The sequence below is a fragment of the Etheostoma spectabile genome, chromosome 9 (genome assembly GCF_008692095.1).
Source record: "Etheostoma spectabile isolate EspeVRDwgs_2016 chromosome 9, UIUC_Espe_1.0, whole genome shotgun sequence".
Classification (NCBI taxonomy): domain Eukaryota; kingdom Metazoa; phylum Chordata; class Actinopteri; order Perciformes; family Percidae; genus Etheostoma; species Etheostoma spectabile.
The window spans coordinates 22,889,982-22,910,116 of record NC_045741.1 but is presented as its reverse complement, the minus strand read 5'-3'; the positions used below and the strand labels follow the sequence as shown (position 1 = coordinate 22,910,116).

The 20,135-nt window shown below is 41.1% G+C and overlaps 1 protein-coding gene across 1 annotated transcript in view; it reads right to left on the bottom strand.

Annotated features, from left to right (window-relative positions):
* Positions 1-6,971, bottom strand: part of fryl (furry homolog, like) — a 74,805-nt gene extending 67,834 nt beyond the window's left edge. The window contains 2 exon segments of the mRNA XM_032526454.1: positions 5,104-5,169; positions 6,395-6,971. Coding sequence (XP_032382345.1) covers positions 5,104-5,169; positions 6,395-6,623 — 295 coding nt within the window. The 5' untranslated portion in view covers positions 6,624-6,971.
* Between the last annotated feature and the right edge of the window lie 13,164 nt (positions 6,972-20,135).

Genomic DNA, 20,135 nt, shown 5'->3' with positions numbered 1-20,135 from the left:
TGTGTGTGTGTGTGTGTGTGTGTGTGTGTGTGTGTGTGTGTGTGTGTGTGTGTGTGTGTGTGTGTGTGTGTGTGTGTGTGTGTGTGTGTGTGTGTGAGAAAGTTGATGAGAAGCTCTAATCAAAATCTATAATAGAAAACAAAACTTAAACCTGTGATCAGTCTGACTCGTACTCTGACAGCCTTTCCCTAGCTTGGCCTTAGAGTTGATAAAGATACTTTAATATTGCTGGATATTCAATAATATCAGTAACGTTGAAAGTAAATTTTAGCAGGACCAGCAGCGCATTATTATTAGTATGTTGATATGCCGGGTATTTGGAATTTTGATTCTCACAGGACACAGGTTTAGGTCTATGTTTAGATAATGCAAATAAAACTGGAGTGATGAATCAGCAGAAGCAGCTGGGCAATTCAAACTGCTGTTTGCCATCCACCTTTGTCCATCACTACATTTCAATGAGAATGAGGAGGCAGCGCTTTTTTGATTTCTAATATAATATGGGCTGTGTGGGGAGTTAATAATAGGAGGGAACCAGAAGACGGATCAATAGTAGGGAAACATTAGCTGCCCCAGAGGGAAGGGAGGAAAGGCTTATAAAAGTAGGAAGAGGCAAAAAGGAGGGATGAAGATTGTGTTGAGAGCTACCAACGGAGACTACAGAGAGATTTGGATGTTAAAAAAAAATCAACAAAGATGGAAAGATTAAGGGAAATTTGGAAGAGTGGAACAGAGAGAGTACTTAAAGTCTACCCATGTTCTGTATCAGCATATGTCCATCAATAGAAACATTTTCTATGAGACACCCAGGAGCCAGTAGAACAATGATGAGCAGGGGGAGGAGGGTAGCCTTCTGAAGTTGGAGGTTAATTGCTGCCACCTGCATACACATCAAATGAGCTTGGCTAAACACTATCAGTCATCCTGACAACTCCAGTAATAACTATTTCTTCCACAGGAAAGAGATAGGAAATCTTAAAAGGAAATCTCAAAGCATAGATTGGATTGCAAACAAGCATGTGCATCGCTGCACAGGTCTGCAGGCTGTGTGTGGTAGATAAGTCTGGTGGCCAAGTGTGGTATGTAAACATGTGTGTAAGCTTGGCAAGGTACTCACAGCTGCTACTCCAAGACTTGAGCAGAGATTTGATGCTGATCTCAAAGAAGACCGAATCCTGCAGGCTCAGCATGGCGGCACTCAAAAGTTAGGCTTCACCAGAAGGCACAAGATCTACACGACTCCTGTCACTTTCATTTCAGAAAATCCAAAGATTTCACTTTTTTCAAATATATACACCTCTCATATGCTTCCCCCAAGACTGGAGCTGAATACTACCCTCCACAGGTGCTAGTTAAAGGCAGCATCCCGAAGAAGGGGCTGAGGGAAGAGACTGAAAAAGTGCTACCAGTTTGTTTCCTCTGCCACCTACTTCACTGAAGAGTGAAACTGCGCTGGGATAGCAGGAGAGAAAACATAGCCTGGCTGGTTACAAGCGTATTCCACCCCAGTGCATGCTGCCCACTTGCCAATCCACAGAGTCCCTCATCCCCATTTCAGCACAAAAAAATCCAGAGAGCAAAAGGACAAAACTGTGTGAGAACTTTTGCTCCAGATAAGGCAGAAACAGCAGCAGAACAGTACGCAACAGAAGTCTTAACAATGTACGGCAATATTTCCTCTCTTCTGTTCCTGTGTATGTGCCAGTCCTAGCGCACTAGAACTGTCAGCCACCCTCTACCTCCCCCAAAAAGCTCTCTCTCTCTCTCTCTCTCCATTCGCTCATGAGCAGCCCCTCCTCTTCCCAGGCTAGCTCTTGTTCTGTTACTGATGCCTGCTCTTTTCTCTCTGAGTGAGAGCGAGCTTGTTTCAACAGCAAACAGAGGGAGGTGGGAGCAGAGTGTGGGGGTGGGTGATGTCATCAAAATGCTGCGAGTGTTCCCTGGCTGTGGCTCAGCAATGCATACGCATTTCAGAGCGGCTACTGTGCTGCCTCTCCACTGGCCTATCAAAATGACACTTCCTGTAAGCTCCACAGCAATACTGATGCGTCATCCCTGACTGCAGCAAGAGGAAAGAATGGGAGGGAGAAAGAAAAAAAGGGAGGATGAATTGAACATGGGGGGGTGCATACACAACAACTAGTAGTCATACTTCTATTCAGATCTCTGCCCTAACATAATGTAAATATTATGTGCCTCAATTGTGTAGCATATACTCACATCTTCAAAACAAAGTACGCTGCGCTCTAGCTGCACTCAGAAAGAATACTGTATGAGGGACAGTATGTTGAGATATTTGACCAAACAAGGAGACATGGGTAGCTGACATTGTGTTACTGGTACTGCGAGGCAGTTTTCAATCTCAGATCATGGCATAACAGTGATCACAGATAATCTATTTGTTACAGTAGCCGTTCACACCCAGCGGACTCATAGGCATTACATCATTGCTCTATCCAAAAGCCAGAGCAATGAACACAAACACACACAAAAGTAATTTGTAGTCAGGCGCTGGATTAAGTTTGTTGACGAAATATTCTGAGGGGAACAGCACTGGGAAGGCTGCAAAAGACAAATGCTCTTTGTCTCCTTTTAGGTTAGTCTTCATGTCTCTCTCGCCCTCTGTTTCTCCCTGTCACATGTCCTCAACTACACAAGTTATGCAAAATGAGGCACAGCTCATTGCAAACAAATAACACAAGCAGATGCTTTGTCAAGCCCTTGCTGATGCTATCCTAATTCAGGCTTCCACTGTAAAACTTATAATAAACAAGCACAGATTCTCCCATTTGCACAAGTAATTACATATTGCTTTATTTCACTTGATGACATCTTGGAAGTTTTGTTACATGCAGTCTGTCAATCATGAAAAGATCTTTTGATGTTACAGTCTCTTGGTGATCAACAAAAGTCTCGTTTTTTAAGTTTAACAGATTTAATTGAAAGATTTAGCTTATATCAAAAGGACAAGTTTGTAATTTGGGGGAATATACCTATTTTGTATGAGTTCAATTTGAAGGTCAGCTTTATGTCAGTCCAAAGGTGAGTGAGTGTATTAACAAAAAATGTCTAAGTATTCCTTTGCTAAACCACATGGTCGACACCAGAACCAAATGTTAGGAACTCTTTTGCACATTTTTATTTCATTGTCGTTTTGTAATTTTTTTCTTTTCTATAAAACAGTATTTTGAAATCAACCTACTGTACTCATACAGGGTTTTCTTCCTCCATGATTCAGCAGATACTTTCATTTTATGGTTAATTACCCAACAAGAGTACTGCAATTCATGAAAAGGCAGCCGAATAGTTAAATACAGCTTTAAGTGTGGGTCAGGTTTAGTCATTTTCAATGTAATTTACAAAAGGTAACCCCTATTCCAGGTCTTGAGTCTCACAGAGTACCCTGCAAATGGCGCAGCCTAAAGGCTGAGGACTGATGCCTTTAACTCAAGCTCCGGGGCAGTAGGAGGAAGGCAGAAGTATTTGGCAGAAGTCTAATGTGTACACAGTGTTCAAAAACAGAATTTGAGTTCATATTGTCGCCCTTATCAGTAAACCAGCTCACATATAAACATACAGAGACCTCCGCAGGCACTGTTTTCTGTAAACCAGATTTATTGTTTAAGGAATGCGGAAGAATAACTGACAACATCATCTGTCTGGGAACATTACGGCTAAGAGCTACTGTCTTACAGTAGCCGACGTAAGTTGAGGACTTCAAATAAACAACATTATAACCGACTTCCTGGAAAGAAGAGCTCACTGATTGAATAATCTTAACCAAATGCATCACCGAAGCAAGTTATAGTCGCTCCATTCACAAAGTGGGAGTAGTGGTTGACAGCTAGCCATCCTGACTGCAGACAGTATAGGGGAGCTGCTCCTCCCAGGAGCCCACAGGGTGGAGGATGCATTTCCTGTCCTGGCCTCTCTGAAGGGCAGCGGTGGAAACAATAATCAATACGAGCTGTAATTCAATCCCTGACCTCCCCAGTGGTGCCTGGGCTGCAGAGGACACGCCATTAGGATCCATCGCAACAGTCTGGGTATGCAGCACAACTCTGCAACGTGCTCCTCACTTCCTTAAGAATCAGCTATTTCATACACCCTCGCAATAATTATCAAGACACAAACTGCACAACCTTTTTACACACTTCCACAGTGTAACGCCCTGTTATCGTCTGAATTCAAATAATCCAAAACATTTTTATACATAACTCCTTGCACAGACATACAGTACACACTAGCACCCAATGACACAACCTTTGTCCTGTGCTCAATCTGAGAGTGTAGATACTCATTTGGCTTCTCTTTTACTATTTATTTGCCTAGCAAATCAAGAGGCAAATTATTTCAACAAACAATCATTCATTCGTAGGTCAGAAGCATGTAAGCTCTTTAATGAGTTAAAACTTATCTTAATACAGGTACAAAGAGCCCAGCTAGTTAATCATAGCACTGATTCAAATTAGCTGTCTTCAAGATGTTCAAGAGCGTTTATTGGGAAGCAGGTTGGAGAAAGAGCACTAACAATGATTCACATTTGTTGTCCCGGCTGTGACACCATATTCCCACTTAGTGCCGAGTCTGCCCATTATGGGGATCGTTCCACTACAGTTGGCTAATAACTATTTAAGAAACCCAATGAATATCTGGATTATGAATCTGAATACACACCCTATGGACTGTTCAGACCTTCGATAGACGTACAACCCATCAGCGCACACTCATATTCAGTCACATGCTCCTAACACTCCCAAAATAACAATCAGGAAACATGCTGCACCCATTAACTAAATACGGTCCCAATCAAACCCTTTCTCAAAAACTCAGATACTGTTGAGCCACTGGGTGATGTCACTGTGTGCAGAGAAAGACAAATGACAAAATGAAAAGAGCACCACCTTAAAAGCCAACTCAGGCTATGCCAGTTCTGCAACAAGGGAGTGGCACTTAGCTCTGACTTAGAAATGATCCTGCCTTAGATTTAAACACAGGGCAAATGATCCTGAGGTATGAACACACCAGAACACCATCTCTTTACATCTCTCCTTACCTCAACTATTGTAGTAATCCCATCACTTCATTTATTACATAACTCACCATTGTGACCCCTGCCACCACGAGCATGATGAAAAAAGGAGAATTGTCTAATATGACGGATGTTTCCTAGTTGGGGAAAAAAAGGAAAGATTTGAAGACATATCGCCCAATCCATTCCGCAGAAATGTCACTGTCTTTTAATATGAATATCAACATTTCACAAGCAGCCAGAGCGAAGCACAAACACATATACAATAGTTACACAAGTTAATGTAACTATTTTCACAGCTCACCAAGTCTCAAAACCAAAGTGTGGACTTAGCCATGTAAAACTTAGCCATCTTTGTTACTGTGGGTTAGTTAGCTAGTCTGTTGTTAGAGGCTAGGTGATTAGAGCAGAAGGGAGAGTTCAGTTATGCTTTAGCCATGAGCAAACAGGCGTGCTCTGACAGGTAGCCCTGCAAAAAAGCTTTACGGAGGAACTGACGACAATTCATCACCCCAGTGCTGAGGCAAACTGCACGCACACATAATTTGTATGTCTACACACGTCTACTAAACCTTTAACTACTGTATCCATAGACACAATAGTAAACTTAATTCAGAGGATTACTGTTGTCAGCACAACTCATACGCAAGAAAATTAACTCTCGAACCTTTGCTACAATCTCCATACTGTAGTAGGCAGATGTCCATACTTCAGATGATCTGAAGATACTGAGATCTTAAATTATATTTTGTTTATGCTTTCCTTTTTAATACAGCGGTACAAGGCATACTTAGCCAGCAGAATAGCTAAGCATTTAAAAATCAAAACAAAAAAAACGGAATCCCAGCTTTCCATTGATGGTTTGTCGTAATGTTTTATAACATCACTAAACAGCAGCAACATCCACCAGCATGGCCTTAGACAGCATCAATTAAACTTCTAGTACTTCTATGGTGAAGGTCGTGTATAGGTAAATGTACAAAAACTACCCAGCAAAATAACACTGGCTATATTGCAACACTCTTAATAATCTGACATATTAACAGGGCTTTGATAATGCACTGAGACCACAGGTTAGCCCCACTAACATCCAATGAAAAAATATAGGCGATTGCCCAACCCTAGCATGTATACAGTATGTTGTAGCCATACGGTGTTTGTATGTGCATGTTAGCATGTGTGCATAAAGGTGATGGGAGTAAAGCCAAACTTTGGTTGCATGTTAACAAAGCTTAACAAACACTGAATAAAAACTGTAAAATTATAATAAGCTAGAATGAAGTGGCCTAGTTAATGAGCAGAGATGAACACAAAATCAATGCAGATAACTGCTGCATCAATATGCAGCTGAGTCAGGTGTACCTTTGAGGCTGGTTTGGTTCCTGCTGACAGGCTTAGAGGAGCTGATCCCAGGGACTACCTGTATCATCGGATTTACAGGGACTTCCTCAATGGTCTGTCCCATGGCTAGCAGGCCCAGTCTTTTCATACGAAGGAGCCGTGGACCCGTCTCCCTGGGCAAGACTCCCCCATGTTCAATGGGCCCCTCCCCTGAGATGACAGACGGAACCAGGCTCTTCAGAAACTCCATGTCCGGCAAGATTTTTTCTGTCTTTTACTCTGGTGGGTAGTCCGATACGCCGCGCCATGCCATTCACCCCATTTACAGACAAGCAAGGAGACAGTACACTCCCGGTCTCATGCTGCTGCCTACATGCAGCCGCCACACATTCACTCACAGTCAACGTCTGTAAAGTATGTGTGTGCCCTCAGACCTGTTGTTACAGACCAGAAGAGACACTACTTGCCAAGCTCTCTAAAGTTGGTTGTCACATTGGCTAGCTACAGTTAACAGCTTCTCTTCTACTAGTAAGTTCAGAAAGAGTGAGCCTTCTTACGCTGCAACATTACCTGTCTGCTCAGAGTGAACGAAGAAAGCAAACAGACATGGCACTTTTCATGGATTGTGATGTAATTGTCAGTGGGCAGGGCTATGTTTAGGTGCCAAGCACTATCTGGGGTGTGGAGTAGAACATGTTCCACAGGAGATAACATAAGCCTGGGCCACCAGCCAATCACAACAGAGACGACACAAGCCACACCCTGCTGGCCTGTGTTGCTCACCAGTGAAAGAGACCAAGAGAGGAGGAAGAAGATTGACAGACACTATAAGAAGTAAGAAAACTCCACGGAGCTGGTTACACTGGCCCGCCTGCATTCACTGATAGCCCTTATCATTGCCAGAATGGTGTTACTTGTAAGCATTCATACACAAACACATATGCTTGTTTGCTTTCTGGCTAACTTACACAAATAAGAGCATCCATCCTCTTGCTTTCACTTCTGCTTGACTGTGCTGAGCTATTATAAAAAGAAGCAGGAGGAGCAAAGTGATGGGGTCTGTGAAACAGGGTGATGACAGACTGCTGTGCTCTGCTTGGCTGCATAGTGTGTACCTGCAGCAAACTCAAGCCTTTCCAAATATCCCTAGCTGTGGAGTGAGAAGAACAACACTGCGCTGACTCTCATAAAAACTCCTTACCTAAAGAAATCCCTAATTTGTTCTGTTCTCTGCGACTGAGTGCAATAATTAATAGGCCATCCAAGCATCAACATAGCCAGTACTCAATAGCAATGTAACAAAGCTGTGACACTCCACAAAAATTATAAATAATAAAGACGACTGTAGCACTAGTGTGCAGCAAACTAAAACACCTTTAAAATGACTACTGAGTCATCATTGACTATGCACCACAATAATGCAATACAAAACAGCACAATGCTCATTTTATCATGCTCCAATTAAGACTCCATTAAGCATTTTTATATAAATAATGAATTAAGCAACTCAAAGTAATGTAAAAGGTCTGGTAGAGCTAAAAGACACAATGGGAATTGAAACTCAGCTGTGCAGCTTTTAAGGCTCTTGTCATCTCAATATTTTTGGTTCACAGACAGACAGACAGACAGACAGACAGACAGACAGACAGACAGACAGACAGACAGACAGACAGACAGACAGACAGACAGACAGGCCTACTTGGTGTCCCAGTAGGCCTTTGTTTTTATTATCCATTAGAACATATGAAGTCAATAATTTCATGGCAGTAATTCTACCGGATCTCTGCATTCTTTTTATAAGGGACGTTTACATTTTGTATAACAAAGCACAAAAAGACAATGACAAAGCAAAAAAAAATAACTAGGTCAAACTGTTAAATAATGGCTATAAATCATGAACACATGAACAAAAACATTATCTAAAGATGCAGTTAACACATTGTCGAGAAGTATTCCGGAGCCCAACCTTTTAACGTGATGTGTTTTCTCAAACATCCCAAATATTTAAAGCCATTCCAGTTTGTTCTATGACTGTTGTGTCAGTTGTGTTAAGCTTAACCCTTGTGTTGTCTTCCCGTCAAAATCAACACTTTTTCTTGAGGCTTTTAATCAATGTTTTGAAGTTTTTATCCTTTTTTTAAATGTTTGTCTTTTTTATGTTCAACACTATGTAACGTTAACTTTAGTTTTACAGTTATTTTTGGAATTTTTGGTCAATAAACCTAATTTATAGGAAACTATGCCTAAAAAGAAATTAGGAATTATTTAGACTAGAATTAAAGGAATGTATGTTGATGGTAGACTGGAGTATGTCAACTTTTAGTCAATACTATTTTAAAAAATACTTTTTCTCCAAAATGCTATTAAATTGAATAAGACACCCTAAAATTAATGAAAGTAGAGATTTGTACTTGCCAAAGAACATTGTGAGGAATCAATCATGTTATTTTGGGTAGTTAAAAAAACATTGATATAGGAAAACGCTGTCAGTTTGACCTAAGGACAACATGAGGGTTAATTGGTTTCTATTGCCCGTCTTCATGCCCAAGCAACCATCTACTTGATAGAAAATGAGTTCTTTGGGTAAAGCTCCTAAGGAAAAATGCATTGTGTGTAAGACCAGTTACGCATGGACAGAAACATATTAAGGAAGTGCTTACTCCCTCCACTGCAGCGTGTGACGATTTCACTGAGATGATGTAACTGTTTCAGTATACAAGAGCCTGGGAGGGGGGACTAAAAGAAAAACAAATCATTCTCTCCATCTTTTTCCCTGTGTGATTTCTCAAAATACTATACAAAAAAACTGTACAGCTGTTTATCCGTTTTGACTGTTTTTTTTATTACATTTATTCAGCATCAAACCTGCAGAGTAAGCACAAAGTGGAAGAATGCAATGATAAATGCGGTGCAGCAGTTTTGTGAAAACTCTGCCCTCTAGAGGCCAGCTGGCAGAAATCACACCAAGCTGCACTAATTGTTGAAATCTACTGACAAGCCCTAAAATTGCTGAAAAAAGAAAAGAAAATGCTCAGCAATATTGGATGGCAAATCACCAGAAAGCTTGTTAATGCTAGACTTTGGCTCACAAACACTTTTGCAAAATGTTGGACTCTGAAAAACTCTCCAGTAGTCCAAAGCTGTTAAATCTTTGTTGAATAGGAAGCACTTCTCTTTCACCTCATAAAATCACATTCATTTATTGTTTAATCAATTTTAACCCTTTCAAATACACAGTGATAGTAGCTTATAAACACAAAACAATATTTATAGCCAATCTATAAAAAGCACAACCTCAAAAGGATGGCGGTCTTAGTTTAACGGTTTAACCTATTTTTGTCCCATTGCATATAGAGAGCCGGGGGACTCTTCAGTCGCTGCTGGAGGCCATAGACCCACCACACAATTGACTAAGCCTTTTGAATATCCAAGCAACTCTACAACACGGATGTGCTATCCATCATCAATATGTACACCAAAGGTGAGTGAAAACAGAAAATGTGCTTTAAGTTGCAAGAAGGGACGTTTGTTGGCATAGTGTAAGACCGAGGATGATGCAAAGATGCAGAGAGGCTGAGGCAGGCAGACCTGCGGAATTGCTAAAGGGGAGAGAGAGAGAGAGAGAGAGAGAGAGAGAGAGAGAGAGAGGAGAGAAGAGAGAGAGAGAGAGAGAGAGAGAGAGGAGAGAGAGAGAGAGAGAGAGAGAGAGAGAGAGGAGAGAGAGAGAGAGAGAGAGAGAGAGCGCGCAAGCCATCACCCGGCCTGACCATTGCAGTGCTCAGGACTGAGCACTGCAATGGTCAGTGGAGGCAGCTGTGGTTTGTTGGGGCCAGGTCAGTGGTGCTGTTGAGTTAGAACAATACTCCTGCACAAGAGGACCAGATCCTAATCAGGCCAGGAATGTGGAAGAGGAAGCACCGGGAACAATGTGCAGCGTTCCGATGCCATTCTGGGTCCCACCAGCCCCTGCCTTGTTCTGCTTTCAAGCAGGAGGAAACAGGAAAACTAGTGGGCTGGGGCCCAGAAGTCCTAGTCCGTTTTGCAGTCGGCTCAGTACACTGTCAGCATAACCCTTCTACAGGCATGTTGATCACTCTGGGCATGCATACTCCCCCACTTGATGTCAGTAAACAGTTTGAGGTCTGTGTCAGGTGAGGTGAATATCAAAACAATGTTGCACTGCCCTCTAACGGTGCAAACAGCCACTACACTCTCAAGGCTCCAATCCTGCCTTCCTGTGCAGGGCTCTCAAGTGTAACCTAAAAATATGAAGCCATAAAATTACATTTTTGCTTGTGTTTGTGACTGCATTGGTTTAACTTTGAATGAATAATGTCTTTGTAATACCAACTTTAAATACCTACTATAAACAATTTTAAGATTCTATTCCCTTATTAAAATGCTAGCTTAATAAGCCCAAAAAATAAAAAATGTGATACATTTTTTTAATTGGCCAAATCTCTCTCTCAACACAACACACACACCACACACACACACACACACCACACACACACACACACACAACACCACACACACACACACACACACACACACACACACACACACACACACACACACACACACACACACACACACACCACACACACACACACACACACACACACACACACACACACACACACACACACACACACACACACGAAGAGTCCCACTCAGAAGTTTGCACAATGCCACTAACAGCTCTCCACAGTTAGAGTAATGTATTATGTCCTTTAACTTCCCAAAATATTGTGTTTGCCTCCACGTCTAATTATCATTGTTTTCTGTATAGTCCTCACTCTGCATCAATTACAGTCACTGTTAAATTATGGTTCATTCAGAGCCCTGTTGTGCGAGGACACATTTTTCCTTTCAGTTCTTGCTTAAAATATATCCTCTGCTTCTTACAGCCTCAGTTTGAATACTGCTACTTTGCCAATCTACTTTTGAATAACCTACAAGTTAGTAGGCAGTCTTTCATCTACAAACAGGAACAAGAACTGCAATGTGCAACATCCAGACACTCAACAATCAGGTTTTGGCCGGTCAAGATTGACAGTTGTGAGGCAACTGACAAAAGAGGTGGTTTAGAACTGCTGAAGAATGAGACCTGACTAAACCCTGCATCAAAATGATCCTCTTTCTGAGCAATTACCATTCTGAAATGACGTATGTGTCCCAAAGGCCGCAATAAAATAATTGAATTGCAATAAAACCAGTGCACTTCAACTTCACAACATTTACAGTTCCTTGCCTTAAGCAAGATGATTTTACCATGGACCACATTTTTAGCTTCATTTATTTAAAGAGGCTTTTTTGTTGGCCAGAACTAGAGCTTCAACAGAGGTTTTACACATAACACAATATTGTTTATTTTCTGATTAACGTCTACAAATGAAACTGCCCAAAATTGAAACATCTAAAACAGTTAACAGTGTAATTAGCACAATGCCAAATGGTACAAAATAATCTACTTGTTATTTCTTCTTTATTTGAGGATATGCCTCGCATACCAAAAACCAATGTATGACACAAACACTGAACATGGGCTCACCTTGTGTTGGACCACTCAGACTGTTGTTGTGCTATGATGTTCTGACTGCTCCGGTAATCCACTAAATCATTTTGTAAATACTGTATTTGACATGTAGAACTAAAATATGATCTAAAATAGCCTAAGCTTCACTCCTTTGACAGAAGGTTACCCAACATCAGTTAATAGCAATCAGCTCTGTGTAGTTGCTACTTTTACATAGCACACTTAATGTGATATAAACACACTCAAAGTCTTAGCTTTGTGTAAGGGAAGCCGAGAACACTTGCAGAAAAAGTCTTAGTTTGCTGTAACTGGGGTATGGGCCAAACCAGCAGCCTCTGCCTCACCACGTTATAATCTATGCCACATTGTAGGTCTAATAACCGTTGCCAGGGCTTCAGACTAACTTTTCATAGGTGTGACCAATGAAAATGTTTAGTTTGTGCGTGGAGCCCTGATTCTCACAAGTAGTACCTTTAAATGGAGATTAGAGCTACAATAATTAACCAATAAACTAATTTGCGGTCAACTATTAGATTGATTGCCAACTATTTTGATAATTGATTAATTGGTTTGAGTATTTTTAGGAAAAAAGTAAATATTCTGATCCTATAAGAAGTGTTAATAGTTCTTAAATGTATACATTTTCTAGTTTCTTCACTCTTCTATGACGGTTAACTGAATATCTTTAAGTTGTGAACAAAACAAGACATCTGAGGAAACATTTTCAGCATTTTATAGACCAAACAACTAATCGAGAAATTAACCAACAGATTAATCGACAATGAAAATAATTGCTAGTTGCAGCCTTACTGGAGATACTGTATAACTGCAATAAGAGTAGATGAGGCCATCCTAGTCTTATGACTGCAGCATGGATAACATTTGTTGACAGAATAAATGGGTTGTCCAAGCAGCGGGAGAAACTAAAGTCAGCATGAAAAGACTGAACGTTCTACTTTCAGAATTCAGCATAAGAAAAACAAAGAGATTAAATCCAACACCCTGTTCATTCCCACGGAACTTAGCTTGCAGTAAAACCTAGACCCACCACACAGCGGAACACTACATACTTAACCCGTGTGACGTACCTTAAGGCCATAGAGCAAGGGCTGGAACTGGAAAGAGAAAGAAGGGTCCACAAGTTCACTGCACAAGAATCTGAAACAGAGAGCACAGAAATCCCTCTTTAAACAGACACATAGGGTAAACCATCTTGGTCATTTACCAAGTACTACTTCTACCACCACCACCACCAAGTACAAACATGGTTTGTTACACAGAACCATCTAAGAAGTAGTCATTAGAAACGTTTTTTTGAAAAGAGTAGATACTTAAAAAAAAAAAAAAGAAATACTCGTCAGGTGATTGGATGAATCATTTGTCTATCACGTCCGCCATTGCGGTTTTTAACGAACCGTTGCAGTCGTTGCACACACCTACACAAAGCCTGTAGCTGCCAGGAGCTCCTACTTGAAACCTTGGAAGATGCATTTGGATGGATGTGTGATCTTGTAATGCTGTGATGTCGCGAGAATCCAGCGGCCATGCAAGGTAGCAAAATATGCTCTTTTAAGTAGAAACCTACGATGGACCCACATTACCTTTGACTGGTCACAAAACATGAACACATTAGTCGTTATTTAATCAGCAGCTTTGAGAATATATCTTTCAATACTTCTGTCTTGGAACTTTCTGGTTGACACAGGAAATGAAGTCTTTGAATAGCAGTCTGTGTGTCTTATTTCAGTCAGCCCAACATTCAAGAGATTTAATTCTACGTTAGTTCAGTAATGACACAGAACAACATCCCGTATAAGGAGAGGGCTGTGAAGGCGGAGTGTTGTTGGACAGTCGAGACTCTTGGTCATAGCAAAGTGATAGGTAGACCGTTGGCTTCAGCCTGGTTTGTTCTGTACTGGGACAGGATTAAAATCACCTCCTGAGCAGAGTAATAATCTGAAGATTACCCACTACATCCAAGAGGCAGTTACATAAGCAATCAGAGCCTCCAAAACTGTACTTTCCCTTCAGTTTATCATCATAGTGGCAGAAAAGGGCTCCAGTTATCATCTCATATCCAGCCATACAATCATTGTTACTGTATGTGTTACTGTATTGCTGTAAAACTGAAGGGTATAGCAGATAAATATAATCCAGTGACATCAGACTGACATAAATAAGACACTTTGAACTGTTATCCAACTGTAATCAAACGAAGGAAGGAAGAAGCCACTGAGTCATCCGCCGCCAGACAGAGAAGTTGAGGTGTGAGAACTTCCACCCAAGCACCGAGGACAGATGGTGAGAACAGGTCATTGTAGATAAAGTCAAAACAAAAACGAAGCAAAAACTTTGACGCCCAAAAGTCATGTAACAGCGACATAGCATCACACATACCTTATCCCCCCCACCACAAATATGGAAAAAAAAACACTTCTCAGACGCAATCACTCACTTCTCACGCTAACAGACCTGTGAATAATACATCTGGCTTCCTGTTCCAACTCAGCGAGTCCAAAAAACAAAAAAAAAGTGTGACCACAAGAAAAAGGGTAAGCCAAACCCTGTGCACGTCTTAAATGCTGAAGCAAATACAGCCACAGACTAAGCTCCTGCTCTATATTTAGGCTCTCAAATGCATTTCTCTGGTAGTGCTAAAACCTTTTTCACATATCAACATAGCTCACTAATACTTTGAACAAATCATTGCATTTATAAAGCTGCGTATGGTTAAAGAGTTTAAACCGTGTACATTTTGGTTTAATTGCAACAAGCCAGAAGGGTTAAAGGTCAGCGGAGAAGAACTGATCTGATCAACGGTTAACTTAGCTTCATCTAATATCACCCTGCAACTTTCTGAGACAGAAGATTCACAGCACACAGCAAGGATGCTGCAAATAGGAGACTGATAGTCAAAGGCAAGACTGCCTGTTTCCTTCAGCTTTCTGCCACATATCAATTTCCAGTAGCTGTTCCGTACAGTTTACCTTATCAATGAATCACAGTCGAACTTTAATTAAGTTCAGCGTTACACACACAAACACACACACACACACACACACACACACACACACACACACACACACACACACACCACACACACACACACACACACACCACACACACACACACACACACACACACACACACACACACACACACACACACACACACACACGTTTACAGTACATGCGACACTGCTTCTCCAACTGTCAATTTTTTCTGTAGGCTACCTGTCCCTTCTACAAATGAACTAAACTACAAAAACAACCACAATCAAAATTTAGAAAACAAACTCAAGAATGTCTAATGTGATGTAGTTTTTGCTGAACATGTCTTGAAGAACTTGGAATAGCTCAGTCAGAAACCGACAGTGTGCAACAGTAAATTGGACAAAGAGGGAATAGACTATATCTGGCTCTCTCCAACACTAAATGACAGGCCTGGTCCTGTTGTAATCACTACTTCTTGAGCGGAAACATTACTGGCTTCTTCCGACGAGGAAGGAAAGTGCATGAACAAACTTTTTTACATGTTACGACAGATAGCAAAATCCTCTTATCTTTATCTTGCTCTGGATGGCAAGAAATTATGAAACATTATTGTACCGTCAATTAATCTAAACATGGCACAAACACTGGAACCTCAGCTGAGGAGAAGACAGGGTGGTTTCTCTGGCGAAGGCAGACCCAAACATCAATTATGCTCCAAAACCTCTCTCCTAAAGCCAAGGATAATCTTCCTCAGAAGGGCTCAATTATAGGTTATTTCTAGCTAGACTTAGTCCTTATTGTGTGCTACACCACGCCAAGTCTTTGGATAGAATCAATGAAAAAAAAGGCATAACCCATGTAAATCAGAGTAAGACAGTTGTACTTTAATTTACATTGCACTGGTAAGAGGAGGAGACCTTAAGTTAGCATTAAGAAAGTCAGAGAAATGGTGACTAACTGCTGAATTCCAAAACACTACACGGCCATCATAATTCATTTAAATATTTGGAGCTATTTACCAACTCATGAATATTCTTACCTTCACTGTATTACAGTGAATATCCCACAAACAGAATGAAAGGGCACAGCAATGTCTGTCTAGCTTGAGTGCTATAGAGATACAATTTGTGTTGAGTTCAATGCTCAGAGCAGGACAATGTGACCACAGAGAAGGGTGCAGCATATAGGGGAAATGGTTAGGGACAATATTTAATTCAATACGTTTTAAGTAATTACACGTTTTAAGCCAAATATACGTGCAGAGTATTATTTATTCAGTTGTCCAGTTAATAAGTTAGCCATTGTGCAAATGCAAACACACACCTGGATCGAACTAGTCAGTCTAGGTTTGATAAGAGCTCATCTACTGTAACCTGGCCAAATAAGTGAAAGCTCATATCATATGACATGGAGACCTCAGATAGTTGATAGTTTTAGAGAAGACCAATCAGGATTTCCTAGCTTCCTATATAGAACCAGGTTAACCACTGCAAGGTCAAGGGGCATAAAAGCAGGTGCTGAGACAGCCAAGATATGTATTTGTGCATTTGTGGGCTTTAAGGTCATTTGAAGAAGGACACTTTATGCTTGCTTTCTCAAGATGACAAGTTAGCAGTAGGAATCAAAATTTTAAATCACAATGACAATTTTGGCTCCTAACGATCACAAAAACAGAATAATGGAGAAAAACTATTATTTGGCACATAACTCTTATTTTGTCTTGTGTTCAATTGGGAGGGGTCATGAGGGTGTTTTCACTGTTGATTTGTTGAACTTTTTCCCTGTTATGTAAGTTCAACAACTGCAACATCTGTCCAAAGTCACTGAGTCATGGTGGTAAATAATCATGATTTCAATATAGACCAAAATAATTGTGAACATGATTCTTTCCATAATCGAGCAGCACTAGTTAGCAGTCAGTCAAATCTATGTATAAAAACTGCTGAGTTAACGGTCAATCCTTGCAGGAAGCAGCTTAGTGAGGGGCCACTGTGGGGGCATTTTACCATCCCCATGCTTTTCAATGTCATTAATACCAGATTAAACCAAACATACTAAGTCACTGGAATTATGCCCCAGATAATCACAAATAGATAGCTATTTGCAGTCTAGGGGGGATTCCCTCTAGTTGTGCTTGCCCAAGAGAATACACTACACAGCTGTAGTGCCATGCCATCAGAAGCTTATCCTGGTAGGGACGAACGGGGATCAGCCAGTTGTAATGACTGATGATCTAGCTAGCACAACATTGCAGGTCTTGTGTATATAATGCTCAAACTATACGTGCTACTTCATAGCAAGGCCACTGCAGGGGCCATCTGACATGGTACACTGCAGCAGAACCAAACAATGTTAGATGAGCAATAAAAAAAATAGTTTCCCCTTCTACACTATCCTCACTTTTTCATGCAAATATGCGCAACACAGTTCTCATTACTGAGAGCACAGTCCATGAGTGCATACAATATGACTTTTCTTCTGTCACTGTACCTTTGTCTGAAACAGCTTGGCCATCTCTACCTCCAGCCACACAGCATACTGACCAGATTCCTATCTGACTGTATCCAAGTGCCACTGCTTGGTTCTCTGCAGAAAACGAACAAATGCTTCATTGTGTGTGTGATGCACTCTGAACAAGGAGAGTGAAGTCCTCAGAGGAATGTTACATGCAAAGTTGACAGTTCCCTCAGTGTTGGGCCAATACATAAGAACCACCATGCTTGGGCATGGTACATGTCTTTGAACACACCACATTCAAAATGTGACCTCACACAAACAATAGGGTACTCTCTGACCTTCTAGTGCATTAAAACACTAGCTAGATTGGGGTTTTTTTGTGAAGTAATTTTGTTACTGCGAGTAACGGTATACGGTAAACATATTTTGTTGAAAGTTGTTGTCTGAAATGAATAGTTTACACTACCAAAACAAAACTATGACAAAAAGGGAACTAGCCACGTTAAAATTGGCAAATGTTCAACGTTAGCAAGGTAACGTCCACGGTAGCTTTTAGTTAGCAACTAGCATTGTGTTAATACTGTATTGAGAAAACTCCTAATGTTGAGCAAGAGGCTGGCTAGCAGCAGCAACTTGATATAACGATAGCTAGCTGACCAGCCAGTTGTCAATTAACGTTACAATTTAACGTTCAACATGCTAGTTTAATAGCAATGTTAACAGCCCATTTAGCTATTTGGCAGCGTCGCAATTAATGACAACAGGAATCTGAACGATGCCTACAGTTTAACTTGCATGGTAGCTAGGCGATTAACTCACACTAGCAGGGGAGCCAAACTGCTTCTTTAGCATGCTAGGGCAGGCAATTTTGGTACCACAGTTGGAAAGCTAACGTTAAGCTCAACGGCAAAGTTAATCACGGAACTTGACGTAAGCCAACGTTAACTACATTAGCGAGATAGCAACCGCCGTGTCCTCAATTACTTCAATGTTCTTAAAGCAGACGATACTCACAATTTTTTTTCTCTCCCATTAATTGAGCTAGGTTAGGTAGCTAGCTTGCAGACGTTCTTTTCATTTGCCGAAAAAGCGTCAACGTCCTGGCCCTCCTCCATTGGCAGGATTTGCGTAGTGGTATGATTTTTTTTCTCAGTCTGTTTCGGTGTTGGGAGAGCTCCACTGTCAGAACCATAGACATATAACGAGTAGACGCCGCATCGACCGCTACTGCGTACTGGCGCTGACGAGACGTGGGGCCGCCATCTTGGACCGGTCACCCGCTCCACTCAGTGGAATGTGTTTGGCAGGTGAAATGAGCTGTCAGCGCGTTTAATTAGTCAATCTCACTGAATACAAAACTGATTTTCATGGGGTTTTTTTTAATACAAAGGTCATACATGTAGCTACGAAACAGGACACATGGTTAGGCGTATTTTAATAGGCATAGTGGGCTTAACAGTAATAGAATATTCTGATATGATATAAATTCACCAGACGTCCGAGATCAAAACTGGCAACATAATCCCCAAAAAGGGAGAAAAACGGGGACAATTCCAGTTTCTTGACTATCAATCTGATTGAAAAACCTAATGTTGTTTCTTTAAAAACAGAACAGGGACAGAGGTAGTTTTTCTTCTGTATTTAGTTAGGGACAGACAACCAAAAACGGGGACAGTCCCCTAAATCCGAGGACGTCTGGTCACCCTAGAGTCCAGACCATAGACCAGACATCCTCGGTATATCTATTATTATGTCTATTAGTGTGTTCCAAATCGCGCACTTCCCTTAGTCCACTTCCAGACAGTACACTTCGTGCACTACGTACTATCTTGCATAGTGCGTAAATTGTGACAGGAGTGCTGTCTCAAATCGCGCACTTACCGGAAATGACGATGACATTTAATCTCTTCTTCTTCTGTAAAATTGTGAATCTCCCCAGGGAGAGCATTCCAGTCTGCTATTGTGTTTCGCGAAGAATAATTCCTGCTTCGTTTTTGATATTTTAACAAAAATGAATGTGATATTTTTATTTGCTCCGTGTCACACAGCTGTATCGTAATATTCCTTCTTGTTACTGCACTCTTTTCAATTCATTAACTATACCTATTCTTTGCAGTCCACTCTTATATGTATATACTTATGTTTCTGCTCTAAAAATAAGTAACGTGAATATTCATTCATTCATAACGTTACTGTTCATTTTAATGCTCAACGGTTTCATGCAGTGTTGCCAAGTCCGCTTATTCTAAGCGACTTTGGGCTTGTTTTTTTGTAAAGTCGCTCACAAATATTGGTAGTCGCGGGTTGCGGTTTTTTTGGGCTTGTCACTAAAGTGTGGTTGCTTATTTGGGCTTGTTGTTCCCAGCTTGTCCCTGCCTGTTCCCTCGGCCCCGCCCCTTTCCCCATAAACACTATAGACAGCAGCGTTATGTCCCGCCCACTTCCTACTTCTAATTGGCTTTGACCCAGATGGAAACGAGTACCAGCCAATCAGAGGCAGAGCAGGGCAGTCTGTTGTTTTCTGGTTAGGAAAATGCGCGAGTAGCGACTGATGGTGAGTGGACTGTAGGAGAGTTTTTGGAGGAATAAATGCCCGGGATAAAGTGGGCAAAATACGGGAAGAAGTATAACAAAGACTGGGAGAAAGAGAAAGGAGGAAAAGAATGGATTCAACCCGTTGTGGTGAACAACTCAAAATCACCGTGAAAAAGTGTCTAGCCTATATTTCAAATCCCATCAGTTTTCTGATGTTAAATAATGTTAAAAGGTGGTT